The 16,174-nt window shown below is 58.3% G+C and overlaps 2 protein-coding genes across 6 annotated transcripts in view; both read right to left on the reverse strand.

The window, feature by feature from the left end:
* LOC117797392 (EKC/KEOPS complex subunit LAGE3-like) overlaps window positions 1-16,174 on the reverse strand; it is a 100,359-nt gene that overhangs the window by 28,770 nt on the left and 55,415 nt on the right. The window lies entirely within an intron of this gene.
* Window positions 1,649-16,072, reverse strand: G6PD (glucose-6-phosphate dehydrogenase). Of its 5 annotated transcripts, none has more exons than XM_034649601.1 (13): window positions 15,854-16,072; window positions 14,853-14,980; window positions 8,975-9,012; window positions 8,784-8,892; window positions 7,826-8,043; window positions 6,766-6,924; window positions 6,544-6,669; window positions 6,069-6,162; window positions 5,551-5,737; window positions 5,113-5,348; window positions 4,955-5,031; window positions 4,730-4,822; window positions 1,649-2,882 (listed from the first exon to the last, which is right to left on the reverse strand). In XM_034649601.1, exons 1-13 carry the CDS (start codon window positions 15,963-15,965, stop codon window positions 2,774-2,776), a joined length of 1,686 nt encoding a protein of 561 aa, XP_034505492.1. In that variant the 5' UTR covers window positions 15,966-16,072; the 3' UTR covers window positions 1,649-2,773. The 5 variants fall into 5 exon arrangements, with proteins under 5 accessions (XP_034505492.1, XP_034505493.1, XP_034505494.1 ...); XM_034649602.1 differs by lacking the exon at window positions 15,854-16,072 and adding an exon at window positions 15,585-15,742; XM_034649603.1 differs by lacking the exon at window positions 15,854-16,072 and adding an exon at window positions 15,102-15,531.

Below are 16,174 nucleotides of genomic sequence, written 5' to 3' on the forward strand. Positions count from 1 at the left end.
CCGTGTAATCCCCATGGCTGAGGTGCCAGTGGATGTCCTCAACAGATCTCTCATTTGCTTCTCTCAGTGTAGACACTGAAGCAGTTATCAGTTGACGGTAACCATATAGGCCTCCGTGTTTCTACCCCTGAGTCGGCCCTCTCACCTGGGACCTCTTGCCCCAGCTCTAGATTGGGTGATCAGATCTCAGGTGACAATTGATTTCTCCCACCCGGTCCTTCCTGCCCCTGCGTCTTTAATAACCCATAGCTTCATGGACAGTGGAATGACCTCAACAGCCCCTCATTCCACTTTCCAGGACAGGCACCAAGATTTCTACTTGACTGTTCTCATCTGGGCTCTCATGTCTCTACCTAGTGCCTCATTCTCCTTTGTAGCACAGGGGTCAAGATCTGGGCTTGCACTGGAATGCTGTCACCTGGGTCCTCACGTCTCAGGCTTCTGTAGCCACACAGAGCTGAGGCGGTACTCAAGCCCTCTGATGGGGCTTGGGTCCCTGCCCCAGCGGAGCTTGCACCAGCTCACACGGCCGCAGCGCTCCTTGTGCATCGTGTCCTTGGGCTCTTGTGCTCTCTCTCAGGGTAAGGACACAGATCTGACCTAACAGTTGAATGACATCACCTGTCCCTCATTCCTCCACCCAAGGTTAGGCACCAGGAGCTGAGGGAAAACTGACTCTCCACTCCTGGCCCTTGAGCCTTGCCCCAGTGTCAGCATCCTGAAGTTAAATGTTAGTTGAATGTTGAAACTTGGGCCTAGTGCTTCTAAGGCACCCAGAGCTGAGGGGACTGTTGGCTCTCCTCTCACGGACCCTCCTGTTCTGTCCCCGTGTAGAGATCTGGAGCCAGTTGAAAGCCCTTATACCTCAGCACCAATGTTGCCACCTGGAGCTGAGGTGACAGGGGTCTTTCCTCACCCGGGACTGCTTGGATCTGTCCCAGCGTAAGCACATGGATGTGAAGTGAGACATGGGTCTCCTCACTGGGTCTGTCATCTCTCTTCCCCATTGTCTCATTTCAGCAAGGCCCTAAACTGTCAGATTGTATTCACTCAGCAGGGAGGTGACAAGCGACTGTCCTCACCTGGCCCCTCATACTTGTACCTCATTGTGGGGACCCAGAATGGAGGTGACAGTTTAATGTCCTTACTTGGGACCTCATGCCTCTTCCCCATTGCAGGTTCCTAGAGCTGGGATGACAGTGGACTGTCCTCATCAGGTCCCTCTCTCTTTGTTCCTCACCCAGGGGTCAGGTGACAGTTGAGTGTCATTACCAGGGCCCTTATGTGTATGCCACAGTGTAGCACCCAGATCTGTCAGTTGACTGTCCTCACCTGGGTCCTTGTGCCTGTCACAGGAGACAGAGCAGGAGATCGGGAGGTCCCAACATCCTGCCCTCCCCACTCACACATTGGTCATCATGTGTTGGGGGCCCCAGAGGAGCTGGGTCCCTCTTCTACTTTGGGCTCCTGCTGCTGCCCTTATGTGGACCCTCCCACACTTCCGGGAGCATCCTTCCTGGTGATGCCATGCCAGCAAGTTTCCCAGGGGGCCTGGGGACCCAAGAAGACTATCCCCAGCTCTGCTGGGTCCCCCAAAGTCTATGAATGTCTGTGGAGCTCTGCAAAGAATTCTGAGCTTGAAGACCCCTGCCAGGGTCAGGAAGGACTCCCCCATCTTCATTTATTTGGCTTCTCTTGACCCCCCCAAGGGTTTGAAGTTACCCTCAGGTCTGTATTCCAGGATGGTGGGCCTGAGTGGCTGGGAACTTAAGAGTAGGCAGGACAGAACCCTCTGGTGGTAAGTGGGGGAAGGTGCGGCCACATCTTCAGGAACCCATTTTGCCCCATTCCTGGCCACCATCCCTTTTGTGTCACCCCAGCTCATCTGCCCATCCCAGGCATGTGACTGCACCAGTCAAGGGCAAGACCCTCTGCAGCTACGTGGGAGCCAAAGGGTTACAGAGGAGCCTGTGAGTTCCTAGGCTGGCCCCCACTATCTCCCGGGGAGGCCCTTGCCACTGCTCCCTCTCCAGGAGGCCACAGGAACTAGCAAGGACCAAGGCCACAGCCCGCTGGCTGAAGCATGGCCTCCAATCCTGTCCACATGGAGTCTTCTTGGCTGCTCTGCATGGACCTGGGCTAGGAGGGATCCTGAGGTCCAGATCCCACCAAGGAAAGTCACCACTGAAGGGTCTGTGATCTGTTCTAACCCCATGACGCTCCTTCCTTCCCTCTTTAGGTGACCTTGGTGATCTCCCTCCTTCCTTAATCTGAAGGCTCCACCTCCCCTGGTTACAGGAGGGGATGCGGAGAGTGCAGATGGCACCCAGGGGTGCAGCTTGTACATACGGGGGTGACACAGTATCTTAGCTTATGGGGCAGGAACAACCCACCATTAGAGTTTCTTCCTCATCTATGTATTGCTCCGGGGTGGGAGCCTTGGCTCACCCCCCACAGCCAGCACTATGCCTGTCAGGGTGTGCCCCTGTCTTCCTCACCCTCGCCAGGCCCCCCAACTGTTGCCATCCCAGCCCAGAGGGACCATGCAGGAGTGAGCCCAGCTGGTTCTCAGTGGCAGGACCAGGAGAGGCCTGGATGGTTGGAGCAAAGAGTTCTGGGCAATTGCCCCCAAGCAGGCCTGGGGGACAGAAAAGCCGAGCCCTGACAACCACCGTGCCGTGGGCTAGGTCTTCACCTCGCCGGTAACGAAGCCTCCCTCCCCTGGCGATTTTCTGTGCTGCCTCTTCCCTCCATAAAATGCACCACCATCTGATCATTCTGTCTTTTTGTTCCTGGTTGGCTGCATCTCCCAGAACCCAGGCCACAAGCGCAGGACTGCAGTGTTGGTTCCTGTGGTCTCCCTGGTGCTCAGGTGAGTAGAGCTGGGAGAGAGAGCAGGACAGATGCTCAGGGGCTGCTGCCTTTGTTGGGAGTCTACTGGGATGAGCAGTTCCCCCCCCCCCAATTCGTGTTCACCTGGATCCTTGGAATGTGGCCTTATTTGGAAATGGGAGTGCTTACAGAGATAATCAAGGTAATGTTAGACTGAGGTCATGGAATAGAGTGGGCCCCTAATCTGATATGACTGGTGTCCTCCCAAGAAGAGAAACCAGGAGACACACCCAGAGACAAGGCAGTGCACAGAGATGAGAGGCCGAAACGGGTGGTGCGTCTACCGGCGAAGGCAGGCCAAGGATGCTGGCTACCACCAGCAGCTGGAAGAGGCAAGGAGGGCCCCTAGAGCCTTCAGAGGGAGCTCCCCCCTGCCGAGACCTGGATTTCTGACTTCTGGCCTCGGGAGCTGTGAGAGGATGGATGTCTGCTGTCTTAAGCTCCCACTCCCCAGATGTAGTGCCTTATCGCAGCCACCCCCCCTGCCCCAGCGGGTCAGTCACAAAAGCCCATTGCCTCTCCTTCCTAAATACTTCTTGTGTCCGTGGACTGGCAGTGTGTCTAAATGGCCCTCAGCGATTCTGTGACGTGACCTCGCTACAGCAGGGACAGGGTCAGGGCGGAGGAGGCCCATGTAAAAAAGAATGTGACCCAGTTTCGTACCCCTATGTGGTCTGGTGATGAAACCCCACAGAGCGGGGCAGTGAAGAGCACAGATGTGTGGGGGGGGACTCTCAGGAGGCAGCTGTGGTGCAGGGATCAGTCATGACTAGACGTGGGGTCAGGGGTGAACAAGGCCCAGACTGCCAAGCGCACGCTGGGGAGGAACATGGGTGATGAGAACCGGGTGAGGGCTGGGTCGTCAGGGAGTCAGGTGGCCGAGGGCCCTCCACTGGCCAGGCCGGCCTCAGGCGCAGGTGCCCTCCTCCACAGGTACAGGTGGCAGGAAGGAAACAAGCAGGGAGCAGGCGGGTGTGTTTGTGGATTTAATGGCAGGGGCTGAGATGGGGTGCGCTGCTGGCCGTTTCTGCTTTTCCAGTGGCAAGGGGGCCCCTGTAGGTGCGTTGAGGTGGGTGGGCCATGGAGTGCACAGATGGGGTAGTGGGGAGAGCTGGGGGGGGCAGAGGGGCATTCAGGGGGCCCAAGACACCAGGGACTGCTGGGCAGCACGGAGGTCCCTTCCAGCGGGTGACCAGGAATGTTGAGTGGCACTGAGACTGGTGTGAAAGCGCTTGACTCCTTCCCCCCAGTTCTGAGGACCTTGCTCATAGCCAGCAGGAGTGTGGGGTGGCCACTGGCCCATGGACACCCACCCACTGTCCCCTCCGCCATCCCTCACTCGTGTCCTAGGTGGAGGAGCCCAGGACAGGCGGAAAAGCCACTCTACTCCTTCTGCTGGGGCTCAGTCCAGTGGACAGAAGCTGGCTCAGGAAGGGCCAGTGGCAGCTAGAGATGGTCACAGCGCGAGTCTCGAGTGCTTGGTGGTTGCGGAATGTAGCTAGGCCCGGGGTGGCCAGGGGCCAGGAATGTGAGGCTAAGGCCTATGGTCCTGAAGCCCTCCCGATGTGGGGTTGGGGTGGCAGGCAAGTGGGAGGAACAAAGACAGACAGGGCCAAGGGGGGTGGGATGGGGACCTGGGTCTCAGGACTCAGAGCTTGTGGGGGTTCACCCACTTGTAGGTGCCCTCGTACTGGAAGCCCACTCTCTTCATCAGCTCATCTGCCTCCGCGGGGCCTCGGCTGGGAGAGTGACAGGCAGAGGGAGACGTGAGGGAGCCCCTGGGCTCCGGTGCCACCCCCGCACAGCCCCATCCTTCCCTCCCTGCCGGGCCCCTTACCTGCCGTAAACATAAGGGATAGGCTGGAGCTTCTCACGCTCAATCTTGTGCAACAGCGGTGTAAAGATCCGCCAGGCTTCCCGGAGCTCGTCACTGAAGGGACACAGTGTGGCTTTGGGGGGTGTTTCTGGGGGCAGGGAGAGGGCGAGGGAGGGAGAAGGCGGCCCCATCACCTGGAGCCCAGCTCAGCCCCAGCGCACACACGGCGCGTGGGGCGCCCCTTACCTGCGCACGAAGTGCATCTGGTTCCCGCAGAAGACGTCCAGGATGAGGCGCTCGTAGGCATCGGGGAGCTTCACGTTCTGCGAGCAGGAGGGCTCTTGCTGAGGCTGCCTGTGCACGCAGAGCCCCCCAGCCACCGCCCCCCCGGGCCGAGAGCCCACCTTGTATCTGTTGCCGTACGTCAGGTCGAGCTCGGACTCCTCAGGGTTGAAGAACATGCCGGGCTTCTTGGTCATCATCTTGGTGTACACGGCCTCGTTGGGCTGCACGCGGATCACCAGCTCGTTGCGCTTGCACTGCTGCTGGAAGATGTCGCCGGCCACGTCGCGGAACTGCAGACGCACCTCGGCCTTGCGCTCGTTCAGCGCTTTGCCACAGCGCAGGATGAAGGGCACCCCTGGTGGGGGCACAGCTGGCTTTAGGACCTGCCCCGCCAGCGCCGAGGGAGCAGGGGAGGGAGCGTGGGCGCGAGCGCGACAGGGTGCGTGCTGCTGTGTGGCACGGTAGCTGGGTGCCACTCCTGCTGGGTCGGGCTCTGGGGACAAGGGCTCCGCGCGGTTTTGGCGGCCCTGCCTGCCAATCCCTGAGGCGTCACCTACCGTCCCACCTTTCGTTCTCCACATAAAGGACGACGGCTGCAAAGGTCGCAGTGGTGGACCCACGGGGCACTGTGGGGTCATCCAGGTACCCTTTGGAGGACTCCCCCTCTCCGCTGGGGTTCCCCACATACTGGCCCAGGACCACGTTATCTGCTTGCACCTCTGAGATACATTTTAATACCTTGACCTGGGAAAAAGCCGGGAGAAAGGGGCTCCTTGGGTAAGGGGATGGAGCGGCCATGCATGGGACAGAGGGCAGTAGGTGTGAGGAGGAAGCTACGGGACCTAGCCGGGTGGGCTTCCCGGAGGTGTGACTGGTCAGTACAGACAGAAGGAGGCGTGCAGTCAGCTTTGTTCACCCTGCCGAGGGCACGGCCGTGGCCCTCCTACCCAAGGGCTCCCTGGGACCACCTGGAGCCACCCTCATTTTCTTCTGAAGGACAGGCAATCGTCTGCCTGGGGACACGGCGGGCGCTGCCGGCCCGGGCCGCGGGGAGTGGGAGGGGCACGTCCCGCACCTTCTCGTCGCGGACGTCGTCCGAGCCGGTGGAGGCGGGCTTCTCCATGGCCACCAGGCACAGCATCTGCAGGACGTGGTTCTGCATCACGTCCCTGCACAGGGAGAAGCAGGTGGAGCCTGGCCCGGGGGCATCTGGGCAGGGGGGAGGCGCGAGGAGGGGGCTCACCTCGGCCCCTCCCTGTCAGCCAGGTTCTGGGGACTCAGCACTTCAAATAGGGCTCTTTAGCAATAAACTATGAGACTTGCTTCCTGAACCCACATCTACCCCTTGAGGTCCCCTCAGGCAAGGAAAGAGACAGCGACTCCTCCCTTCACGGCCAACACTGACCGCTCAGACACCCACTCGTGAATTTGAATCTTGGGGTAGGAAGAGCCCCCCAGAACAGGGAGGGGGGTGACCCTGCAGAACGGCAGGACTGCACCCCTTGCCTGTGATGACCCCCCCCCCCCAGGAAGGGGAGACAGGCTCTCACCGGATGATCCCAAATTCATCGAAGTAACCCCCACGGCCCTCGGTGCCGAAGGGCTCCTTGAAAGTGAGGATGACACAGGCGATGTTGTCCCGGTTCCAGATGGGGCCGAAGATCCTGTTGGCAAACCTGCAGGAGGGGTAGGGTGGAGGGTGGCCCTTATATCCTTGTGGGCCCACCCCAGACCCAGTCCCCCTCTACCCCGTTGCCCAGGCCTGGCCGCACCTCAGCACCATGAGGTTCTGGACCATCTCCTTGCCCAGGTAGTGGTCGATGCGGTAGATCTGGTCCTCGCGGAACAAGGAGGAGATGTGGTTGGACAGCCTGTCGGAGCTCTGCAGGTCCCTCCCGAAGGGCTTCTCCACAATGACACGGTTCCAGCCTCTGTGGGAACCCGGAGCTGCGTCACCCCACACTCTCCCTGGGCAGCAGGGGCCAGAACCTCGTCTTTCCCTAGGTCTCCCTCCTCGAGAAGACGCAGAACCCTTCCTCCTGGTTTACGTTGTTAGGTGACCGGCAAAGCTCTGCCGGACGGGCCCTTCTGCCCCACCTTGGCACAGAGTCCCCAGACCCGAGGACACCTCCTGTCCTCCCCAGCCTTCAATGCCACACTGAAAATTTCCTCAGAAGCCTTCCTGCCCGACCCACTGGTCACTAGAATGAGCCCCACACTGGGGGAGGGTATGTCACAGGCACAGCTGCCTCTGCAGATTTTAAGATAGAAAAACATCCCTTTCTTTGCTATTCCCCATGGACACTTAATGTGGCACTTTGTGTTCAAAACCACAACAAAGTGAAACATGACCCTGTCTTTGAGAGACAGACAGACTGGCAGAGCCAGGGCGCAACGGGAAGCAAACTTTTTGTGGAGCAATACCGCCACCTTGTGGTCACGAAAGGGCTCTAGGGAAGCTCTGAGAAACCAGAGAACAAGCGACCAGCAGCAGGAGTTTCATGGAGCAACACTGCCACCTTGTGGTCCTCGCAGGAACAGCTGCCAGGGAAAGTCGGATTTCCGGCAAGATGGGCCAGGAGGGTCCAGCAAGAGGATTTCCAAGGTAAACAAGTGCGGGAGCATTTTCGGTAAACGCTGTTAGAAAGCTCCTGTATTTATACCCTACTTTCTTCTTTGGAGAGCTAACTCATGTAGCGAACAAACAGGGGTCACCATCTTTTTCAGACTCGGTAGACTAGTTTGCCCCAGGGCCTCTGGACAACTGCCAGGGCAGGCCAGACCACGACAGGGTACACCTAGGAGGCAGGGAGGGCAAAAGACAAGCCTTACGTCTGGCTCATGCAGGTCTCGTGGATGTTCTTGGTGACCGCCTCGTAGACTGTGGGGGGCAAGGCCAGGTAAAAGAGGCGGTTGGTCTGTGGCCCCTGGTGGAGGGCATTCATGTGGCTGTTGAGGCGCTCGTAGGAGGCCGTGTCGTCATACTGGCCAGCCACATAGGAGTTGCGGGCAAAGAACTCCTCCAGCTTGGGCTTCTCCTCTGGTGTGGCCTGAGAAAGATGGATACAGGGACACTGGCCCCTCTCCGGCCCTCCCTCTCTCATCCCATAGCCCTGGTGGGCTCCCTCAGAAGTCAGTCATCCTAGCTCCACACTGGGTTCACCCCCATCTTGTCAGCTTTGCACACCTACGGGGGAAGGCCGAGGCAGCACAACACTGCAGGAGACAGGGCCCAGCAGTCCCAGGCTGGGCCCACGGCCTGTAGTCACTCCTGGGGGCCTCATGCCCTGACACAGAAGTTAGATTTCAAGAAACTGTGACCTGGCAGAAACACAATGGACAGAGAGCTCTCTCCGAAGTCATGACACCAAACTACGGTGTGTTGGAAAGAGGCAGATGTGTAAGATTTTTGTCCCGAAGGCATGTTTTCAGCTCCTGGCCCCGGGAGGGGGGGTGGGTGTGTGTGTGGGGGGGAGGGGCACAGCAGGGAGGACCCAGTGTGTCCAGGTCGGAGAGGAGTTGGGAAGCAGGGGTCTCAGGCTGGCAGGAGCAGCTGCAGGGGCAGGGGTGGCAGGGCTGCCTTGGGGAAGGCAAGGATGAGAAGTGCTAGGGCAGAAGGGGCTCTAAGCCATTTTCCTAAAGTGGCCCTGCCCCTCCGCCATGGCAGGGAAGAAGGGGGCCTGTCCCAGGGAAGAAGCAGCAGAGAGCAGGAGTGGGAGGAAGGAAGGGCTTCCTGGGATGGGATGGGAGGTGGGTCTGTCCCTCCTGGAGACCCCCAGAAGCCACTCACTTTGAAGAAGGGCTCGCTCTGTTTCCGGATGTCGGCCACCGTGAGGCGGGAGCGGGCATAGCCCACGATGAAGGTGTCTTCGGGCAGAAGGCCATCCCGGAACAGCCACCTGAGGGCATGGCATGGCTGTGGCCAGGACGGGGAGGGTGGGGAGGGCTGGGGACAGTAGGACAGTGGGGGGACATGCTTACCAGATGGTGGGGTAGATCTTCTTCTTGGCCAGGTCGCCCTGTGGCAGAGGGAACAGGCATGGTCAGGAGAAGCTGGGGGCGTGACCTACATGGTCTCCTCCCTTTCAACCTGGGCACTCGCTCAGGGTCAGCACTCAGCAGCAAGCATACCTATCTTGCCCCCGTATGTATGGCAAGAGGAGCTCGGATTGGAGCCTGGGCTGGCCCTCTACCCTGACCCTGAGCTGACAGAGCCCACGTATTTCAGTAGGCACCCTGAGGGGAAGGGACCTCATGCCGGGAGGTACCTCGACCACCCGGCCTGCCCTGCGATCACACAGACCACAGTCTCTGGTCATAGTGCAAGCAAGCGGAACCACACCCAGGCCAACGGCCCGCTTCTGAACAGCCCACAGGCTGAAGAAGAAAACCTGAAAACTTTAGAACTGAATGGCAACAAAAGTAGCAACACCTATGGGATGTGGCCTGAGATGCTGCCCTTAACTCGGGACTAAGGAGCTCAGGGCCGGATTTTAGAAGTCAGACAAAAGAGTAGAATTTTAAAGCCAAGCAAATTACAAGGCAGGGAAACCAAAAGAAAATATCAAGAAAGCCAAAAGCTGGTGTTTGAAAAAGACTAATAAATAAAAACAGGCAACCGTCTGGGGCAAGACTCCTTGTTTGAAAGGTACCCCAAATTAGGAGAGCAACAGGACAAAAGTACAATCAGGAAAACACAGAAGGGGGTTTTATGAACAGCCCCGTGCCATGTCTGACAGCTTAGATGAAATGGACCAAATTTCTAGAAAAGTCCAATCTACCAAAACGGAGACAGGGACCTGAGTGGGCAATGGTCAATACGGAAACCTTTCCACCAAGGCAACGCCAACACTAGAACGCTTCACCGGCAGATTCGACCAAAATGCCAGAAACAGGGAACTCCATTCTGAGGCAGACTCAGAGCCCAGCACGGAGCCCGATGTCGGACTGGATCTCTCGACCCTGAGATCATGACCTGAGCCAACATCAAGAGTCGGCCGCTCAACCAATAGAGCCACCCAGGTGCCCTGTGTTGCACTATTGTGTCAACTTTGTGGATGTGAGTCATCCCAATATGCTTTACTTTTGTAACCTGACAAAGGAATTCTGTACTCCAGGTGGAAGAGGAAGGGGAAAGAGTGGTCACAGGCTCCTGAAGAACAGAAGAGCAGAGCGCCCTTTCATCTGCCCACCCCGTAATTAGAGCGTGGGATGGGCCTGGGGCACAAACCCACGCTCCACTGAGTCTTGTTAATCAGTGGGGAGAGAATAAGCCAGGCTGGGGTGGACTGGACTTGCCATAGGCAGAAAAATGAACTCCAGGGATAAGGACCTGAATATTCAGTGCAAAATTACCTTTTAGAAGTCACATAACCATTGGATAAGTTCATTTCTATGAAGCTATGAACCCGCAAAACAGAAGCCACATGACCAGAACCAAAGAAATTTCGATCTGGTTCAATCTGCCCCAGAGATAAGCAGTTAGGAAGGCACCCGAGGGGCTCCTGGGCAGGAAATCCCTCCTTTGGGTGGGGGCGGGTGTAGGCTCAGGGGCGCCCTGTGCCTTGGATGCTCAAGTTTCCTCCTGTTCTTTGCTCCACCTCATGTCTCTTTGGGTGACCTGATGTCCCCCTGGGGCTTTAGGTGAGGATCTGCATGTGGACCCCTCCACGTGTGTGTCCCCGCCCAGACTTTAGTGAGCACTGAACCCACATAGTCAAGTGTCTACCGGTCATCTCCAGCCTCCACTGGGACCCCGAACTCCCAAAGCGGGTGGTTCCCAAACCAGGGTTCCCCGTGTTGGTGCCCCTGCTCACATGTAAGTGCTCACAACTGACCTGGGGAGCATTCTGGAGCGGGTCTCTGTCATAACGCCACCTGTGGGTGGCTGCTCTCCCTGGTCCTTCATGGTCCGACTCCAGCCCCCAGCCAAGGGCCCTACTACGGCACTCCTCACCACCAATTGTCAGTACCCGCCTCCGGCTTCTCCTGTCAGTGGGGCTGGAGGGAGACCCTGCTCAGGTAACTTCGGCCCTGGGTGCTCCGGGAGAAGCACAAGCACGGCCTGCAAATACCTCCCAACCTTCCCTGCGGCAGGTAATGTTTGTTTACGATCAAATTCCAATGGGCTGAGAGGAATCGGGACAGGCTGCAGGCAGTGGCCTGGTAGTAGGGGACTAGTCTCCTGTCTGCTGAGTCACAGTGCCCAACACCCCAGGCTGTTTGCTCTTGCGGCTCCCCTTGGGATTAACTTCCGACAGAACCTGCTTGCCTTGTTCAGCTCAGACCCAGCAACCGGAGGCCTGCTGGGCTCCACGTCCGTTCAAAGGAGAGGTGAGGTATGACCCAGAACAGTGGTGGGGTCCTGCTGGCTGCTCTCCTCATGGGGAAGCGAGGTGGCCTGCCCTCCCCGCCAGCCTAGATCATGCTCCTTTGCAAGAATGAACAAGGGAAGACACCGACCAAACCGAAGCACACCGTGTGTGGGGGTGGGGACGATGGCAGGGTCTCTCGGGGAGATGCGAGTTGGAGGCTTCTTGTCTTTCCCAACGCCCTCATTTTTGTCTGAGGACCACAGTGAGGAAAGAGCTGCCGGGGACATGTGGTGACTTTAGCAGGAGAAGCAGGACCTCACTAAGACCTCCCGCTACCAGTATCTGTCCCAGTTGGGGCAAACCGCTTGCCTACTGCCACCTAGGTTTGACCTCGGCGTCTGGTTTTATAAGCCCAAACCACTGCCGACATCTTTGCGTGAGGATCTGAGGGTGGAGGGCGCAGCGCAGAGCTTCACAGGCTGGCCGCCAGCTGGAGGCCTGGGAGGGGTGGGCCATCCCCGGTCCCCAAGGGTCACCTGGGTCAAGGATCTGCCTGGCCTCGTGGGGTGGAGCCTGGGCCCTCGCTGGTACCCAGCTGGTTCCTGGGAACTGGGGAGATAGAACCTGGGGGCTGCTGAGGTAGGCTCCCTCCTCCACCCTGGGGCTCATGAATCATCACGCCTTTGGGGAAGTGCCAAGGTCATCATGACACAGCAAGAATCTTACCAACCCCAGGGGGAAAAACAGCCCAGAAATGTCCCCAAAAGAGAGAGGGGCCAGGACTACCAGGTCACCACTTGCCTAGGCACATATTGGGATAAGGCCCGAACACCCATCAAGTCCATGGTCCTCATGGTCCACATGGGGAGACTCAGGTCCAGAGAGGTGAAGGGCTTGCTGAGAACCCTGGAGTGAGCCAATCCTGCCCACACAGACTCCCTGTCCTGTTCTCTCCCCGCTCCTCCATGCCTTCCTCCGTCCCCTGTGGGGGAGAGTCCTCTAGCCTGTCCGAGGTCCTATCAGGTGGGGGAGGACATGATCTGCCAGGCCCAAGGTTCCCCTCTCCCCAACACTGGTCTGTAAGGAGAAACTGTTTTTTTTTCATTCCAGAGCTTTCCAGACAGGGACAGTTAGTATCTCCACTCCCTTCCTGGCTGGGGGTGGGAGTCCTGAGAAGGGGTAAGTGGCCACATGGGAGGAACAGAGAGCAGCTCAAAGCCTATTGGGTAACTGTGAGCCACCATCAGGACGCTCTCAGGAAGGAAGCTGGGTGTGAGAGCGAAGGTTGGGTAAACAGGTGAGGAAGGAGGAAGGGGTAGAGGATGGCCATGTGGGTCCAGCTTGCCCTGGGGCATCCGCCACTGGGGGCTCTGTGTCTGTTCTTCTCTTTGCACGGAACACTCCCTGACCCTGGCTCTGCAGGCCCTCCTCACGGGACCTGTGTGCTGGAGGTGACTGGGGACACAGGGGCCCATTTGTGTTTTCTGTCACATGTGCCACTAGGAGCTCTGATGGGGCTACTAACTCCCCTTGGGTCCCTTCCCCCCAGCACACAGATCACACGGGGAAGGCAGGGCCGGTGCTCACTATACTGTAGAGAAGGCACTTGGTCACTTTTTGTTGGAAGAATGATCAGTGAACTAGCTGGTTTCCCAGAAGAGCAGGTTCTGGGAGAGCGCGCCCTCAGCACCACTCTGCCTACCTCTTATAAGGACGGAGCAGGCATAGGAGGCTGGATAGCGGGAGCTGTTCAGATGCTGCCTGAGCATGGGAGGCCCACCTACCTGGCCCCAGTCCCCTTGAGCAAATAACCCAGGACAAGGGTCCCCCCCCCACCCCACTCTGCTGTAATGGCACTTCCCATTGCTGCTCTGGAAGCGTCTTGCTGTCACTTTCGGAGCAGAGGAGAGCAAAGGGGAACCCTACCAATTGCAAAGAAGAGTTGCTCAACCCCAAGCTGGCCACAGGCGAAGGCAGTGAGCACTCACAGAATCAGGTCAGCCCGGGGTCCCTTGACATTTGTTTCAAAAGCCCTCATGTGCTCCGCAGAAACACTTGAGGTGCAGAGAACGAAAGACACTTGCCACTCATACAGCAAGCTTGGGTGCTCTCAACAAAGCATCTAAGAGTTGAGAGCCTGGAGTCCTAAGCCATTTCTTGTGGCCTGGGACCCGCTGGTGGAGCCTCCTATCATAGCCTGGTACAGGGGTGGGGGAAGGAGGAGGAATAATCCCGAGTAACTTTCTCCTCCAACCTGTTTCTTGGACCAAGGGCCTGCCTAATGGTCAGAGTCCTAGGTGTGAGAGTTTGTGGCCAACACAGGTTTGGCTCCTCTAAGGAAAACATGCTGGGGCCAGGGTAGAGACTAAGCCTGCTCCCCCCCACCCCATGTCCCTGGGTCTCCCCTACCCTAGGCTTTACGGAGTCAGAGGACAGTGCTTGGGGTGGCCCACCTTCCCTCCCTCCGTCCCTCTGACAGAGCCCTACTCCCACACCCAGCACTGCCTCCTGCTTCCTGCTCTCCTTTGCTGAACTCTGATCAAAAATCACAAAAGCTGGCAGGCAACAGGCTCTGCAGAGCTCAGCAGCACCTTATGATACAGGAACAAAGAGTTACAGGGACCCTGATATGGAAGGGGCAGAGAGACAATGCCTACCCTGTCAAGAGCTGGCTAGTTCGGGTGCAATTCTTCCTTAAGATTATACGGCAAGTTACTGGCAGAAACGGTCACAGGGTGGTTAGCACGTTCTTGGTCATGCTTAGGGTAAAAACGAAGTGAGACTGCTTTTAAGTTGGAGACAAAACCTTGGCAGCTCATCTTGCCACCCAGCAGATCTCGTTCCCACATGGCACACCGGCAGAGCGCTTTAGTCTGGGGGTCATGGCTCCACTAGGACCCACCCTCCCTCTCCTGTCCCCCTGACCCCAATCGCATACAGTCCATGTGCTGTAACTCTGCGTTTGCTTCTACCCTTTGATCTTCAGAACAAAATGACAGCTCCACAGGTTAAATAACGGGGTGGGGTGGGACAGGTCATAGCTCCTCACCAGGCCTTGGAAGTTGGGGTAATGACATGGTATTCAAAGGAAGGTCGAGCGTTTGTTCCCAGGGAACTTGCTATAGAGACAGCCAAGGTGGAGCTCGGGCCTCAGATCCTGCCTTTGGAACTCACTGACTGTGTTACATATACCAAGTCACAAACAGGTTTGAAAAAGATACAGAATGAATAGCCTGCCCTGTCTGCAATTTTCCCTGTGGAGAAAGAAGTCCAACAGTCTCTAAAGCCCCCCAGTTCCAGGACACGGGCCTACGGTCAACGACCACGCACAGATTTCAGAACAGCCTGGCAGTGCATGTATACTGGGTGGTGCTGGGATGATAGTGGTGCACAGGCAGGACCAAGAGTGAGAGCCCAACTGAGCAGAGCCCCTGGAGCCCCAAGGAAATCAGCTGGGAAAGCCCAGGCACCCAGCAGGAAGGGAGCCGAGGCAATGTCACACTCTGAGCTTGGTTTTTAAGATGTGGGGCCTGGGGGAGACTCACCGATGCACCCATGATGATGAAGATATGTGTATCGGATTGATGGAAGGCATTGCCCTGGTACAGCTCTTCCCGAAGGATCCCGCAAACCTGGGTCCGGCTCAGGGCCACCTGCTCTGCCATGATGCTCTCTGGTTAAAGAAAGGCTCGTTGACAAAACAGGAGAAGAGAAGAGCATGGGGAAGTTGGCCACTTTCTGGAGAAGTCCTTTGGGGTCTCACCCAGTGAAGCCTGATTATTGAAACAACTCACCGAATGGCCGGGGAACAGGATGGTTGGGGGCTTAGAAAACCGCAGGCTCTGGGCTCCCCGAGACCACACTGTCCAGGCGGCTTTATTTCACGGCGTACTTTACAGAATTACTCAAAGCACTAGTGAATTCCAGCTAGAGCCTCAATTCTGCGGGGCCAAGTAAAGCTGCTGGAACATTGCACAACCTGCGCAGGACCATCTCACCCCACACTCAAGCGGAAACTCCACAATGAGCTGGAGCATGTTAGACCGTGCTGATGACGGAGTGCAGCTCCAGCGCTCCTCCTGCCAAGCTGGGAGACGCCGGCGAGTCGCCGCCCCGCTCAGGGTCCCAGCCTCCTCAGAAGGCCAATGGAGGGATGCAGGGGACATTGGGATCGGTTAAACCCTCCCGATTTTGCCCCGCTCCCAAGCATGGCAAATCAAAGGGCCTCGCGGCACAGCACGCTCGTCCGCTGGCGCGGCGCCTAGCCACTACGTTACCTGCGCCTCGCTGCCGTCGAACACCGTGCTCAAAGCCCCGGAATTCCCGGTTGTTTCCGGGGGCTGCGCCCCGCCGGCTCATTTAACCAGCGGGGGCGGGCTCCTGGGCTGAGCTGACCTGCCTCAGGCGAGGCGTGTGGGCGGAGCCTCAGTGAGGCCCTCCCCCGTGGGCGGGGCGGAACCAGGGCGCCAGAAGTGCGCGCGCATCCCGTGCTGGCCCTCCCGCCGCGTAAGGCTCCCACCCTTGGCCCGCCCCGCCCCTTGGGCACCTGCGCGGGAGGCCCGGCTGCCGGGCGCCTTCTCTCCCAGCCGCCGCTGCGCCGCGTCCTCGGTGCCACGCGCGTCCGCATGCAGCTTTGCACCGTTCGCTCGCGTACCCATCACTGGCTCGGCCCAACCCTACAGTCTAGTTTTCTCGCCCGTCCCGGGCGGCCCTGCGCCCTCGCGGAGGGCTCCACTTCCGCCGGCAGTGTGGCCACGCCTCCTCGACCCTGTTCCTGGGCGGGGCCTCCTGCAGCCGAGGGGGTTCCTTATTAGCTCCTCCCCTGGCGGGTGCGGGGCAACCCAACACCCGAGAGACGAGGGGGAGG

The sequence above is a fragment of the Ailuropoda melanoleuca genome, chromosome X, assembly GCF_002007445.2.
Source record: "Ailuropoda melanoleuca isolate Jingjing chromosome X, ASM200744v2, whole genome shotgun sequence".
NCBI classification, from domain to species: domain Eukaryota; kingdom Metazoa; phylum Chordata; class Mammalia; order Carnivora; family Ursidae; genus Ailuropoda; species Ailuropoda melanoleuca.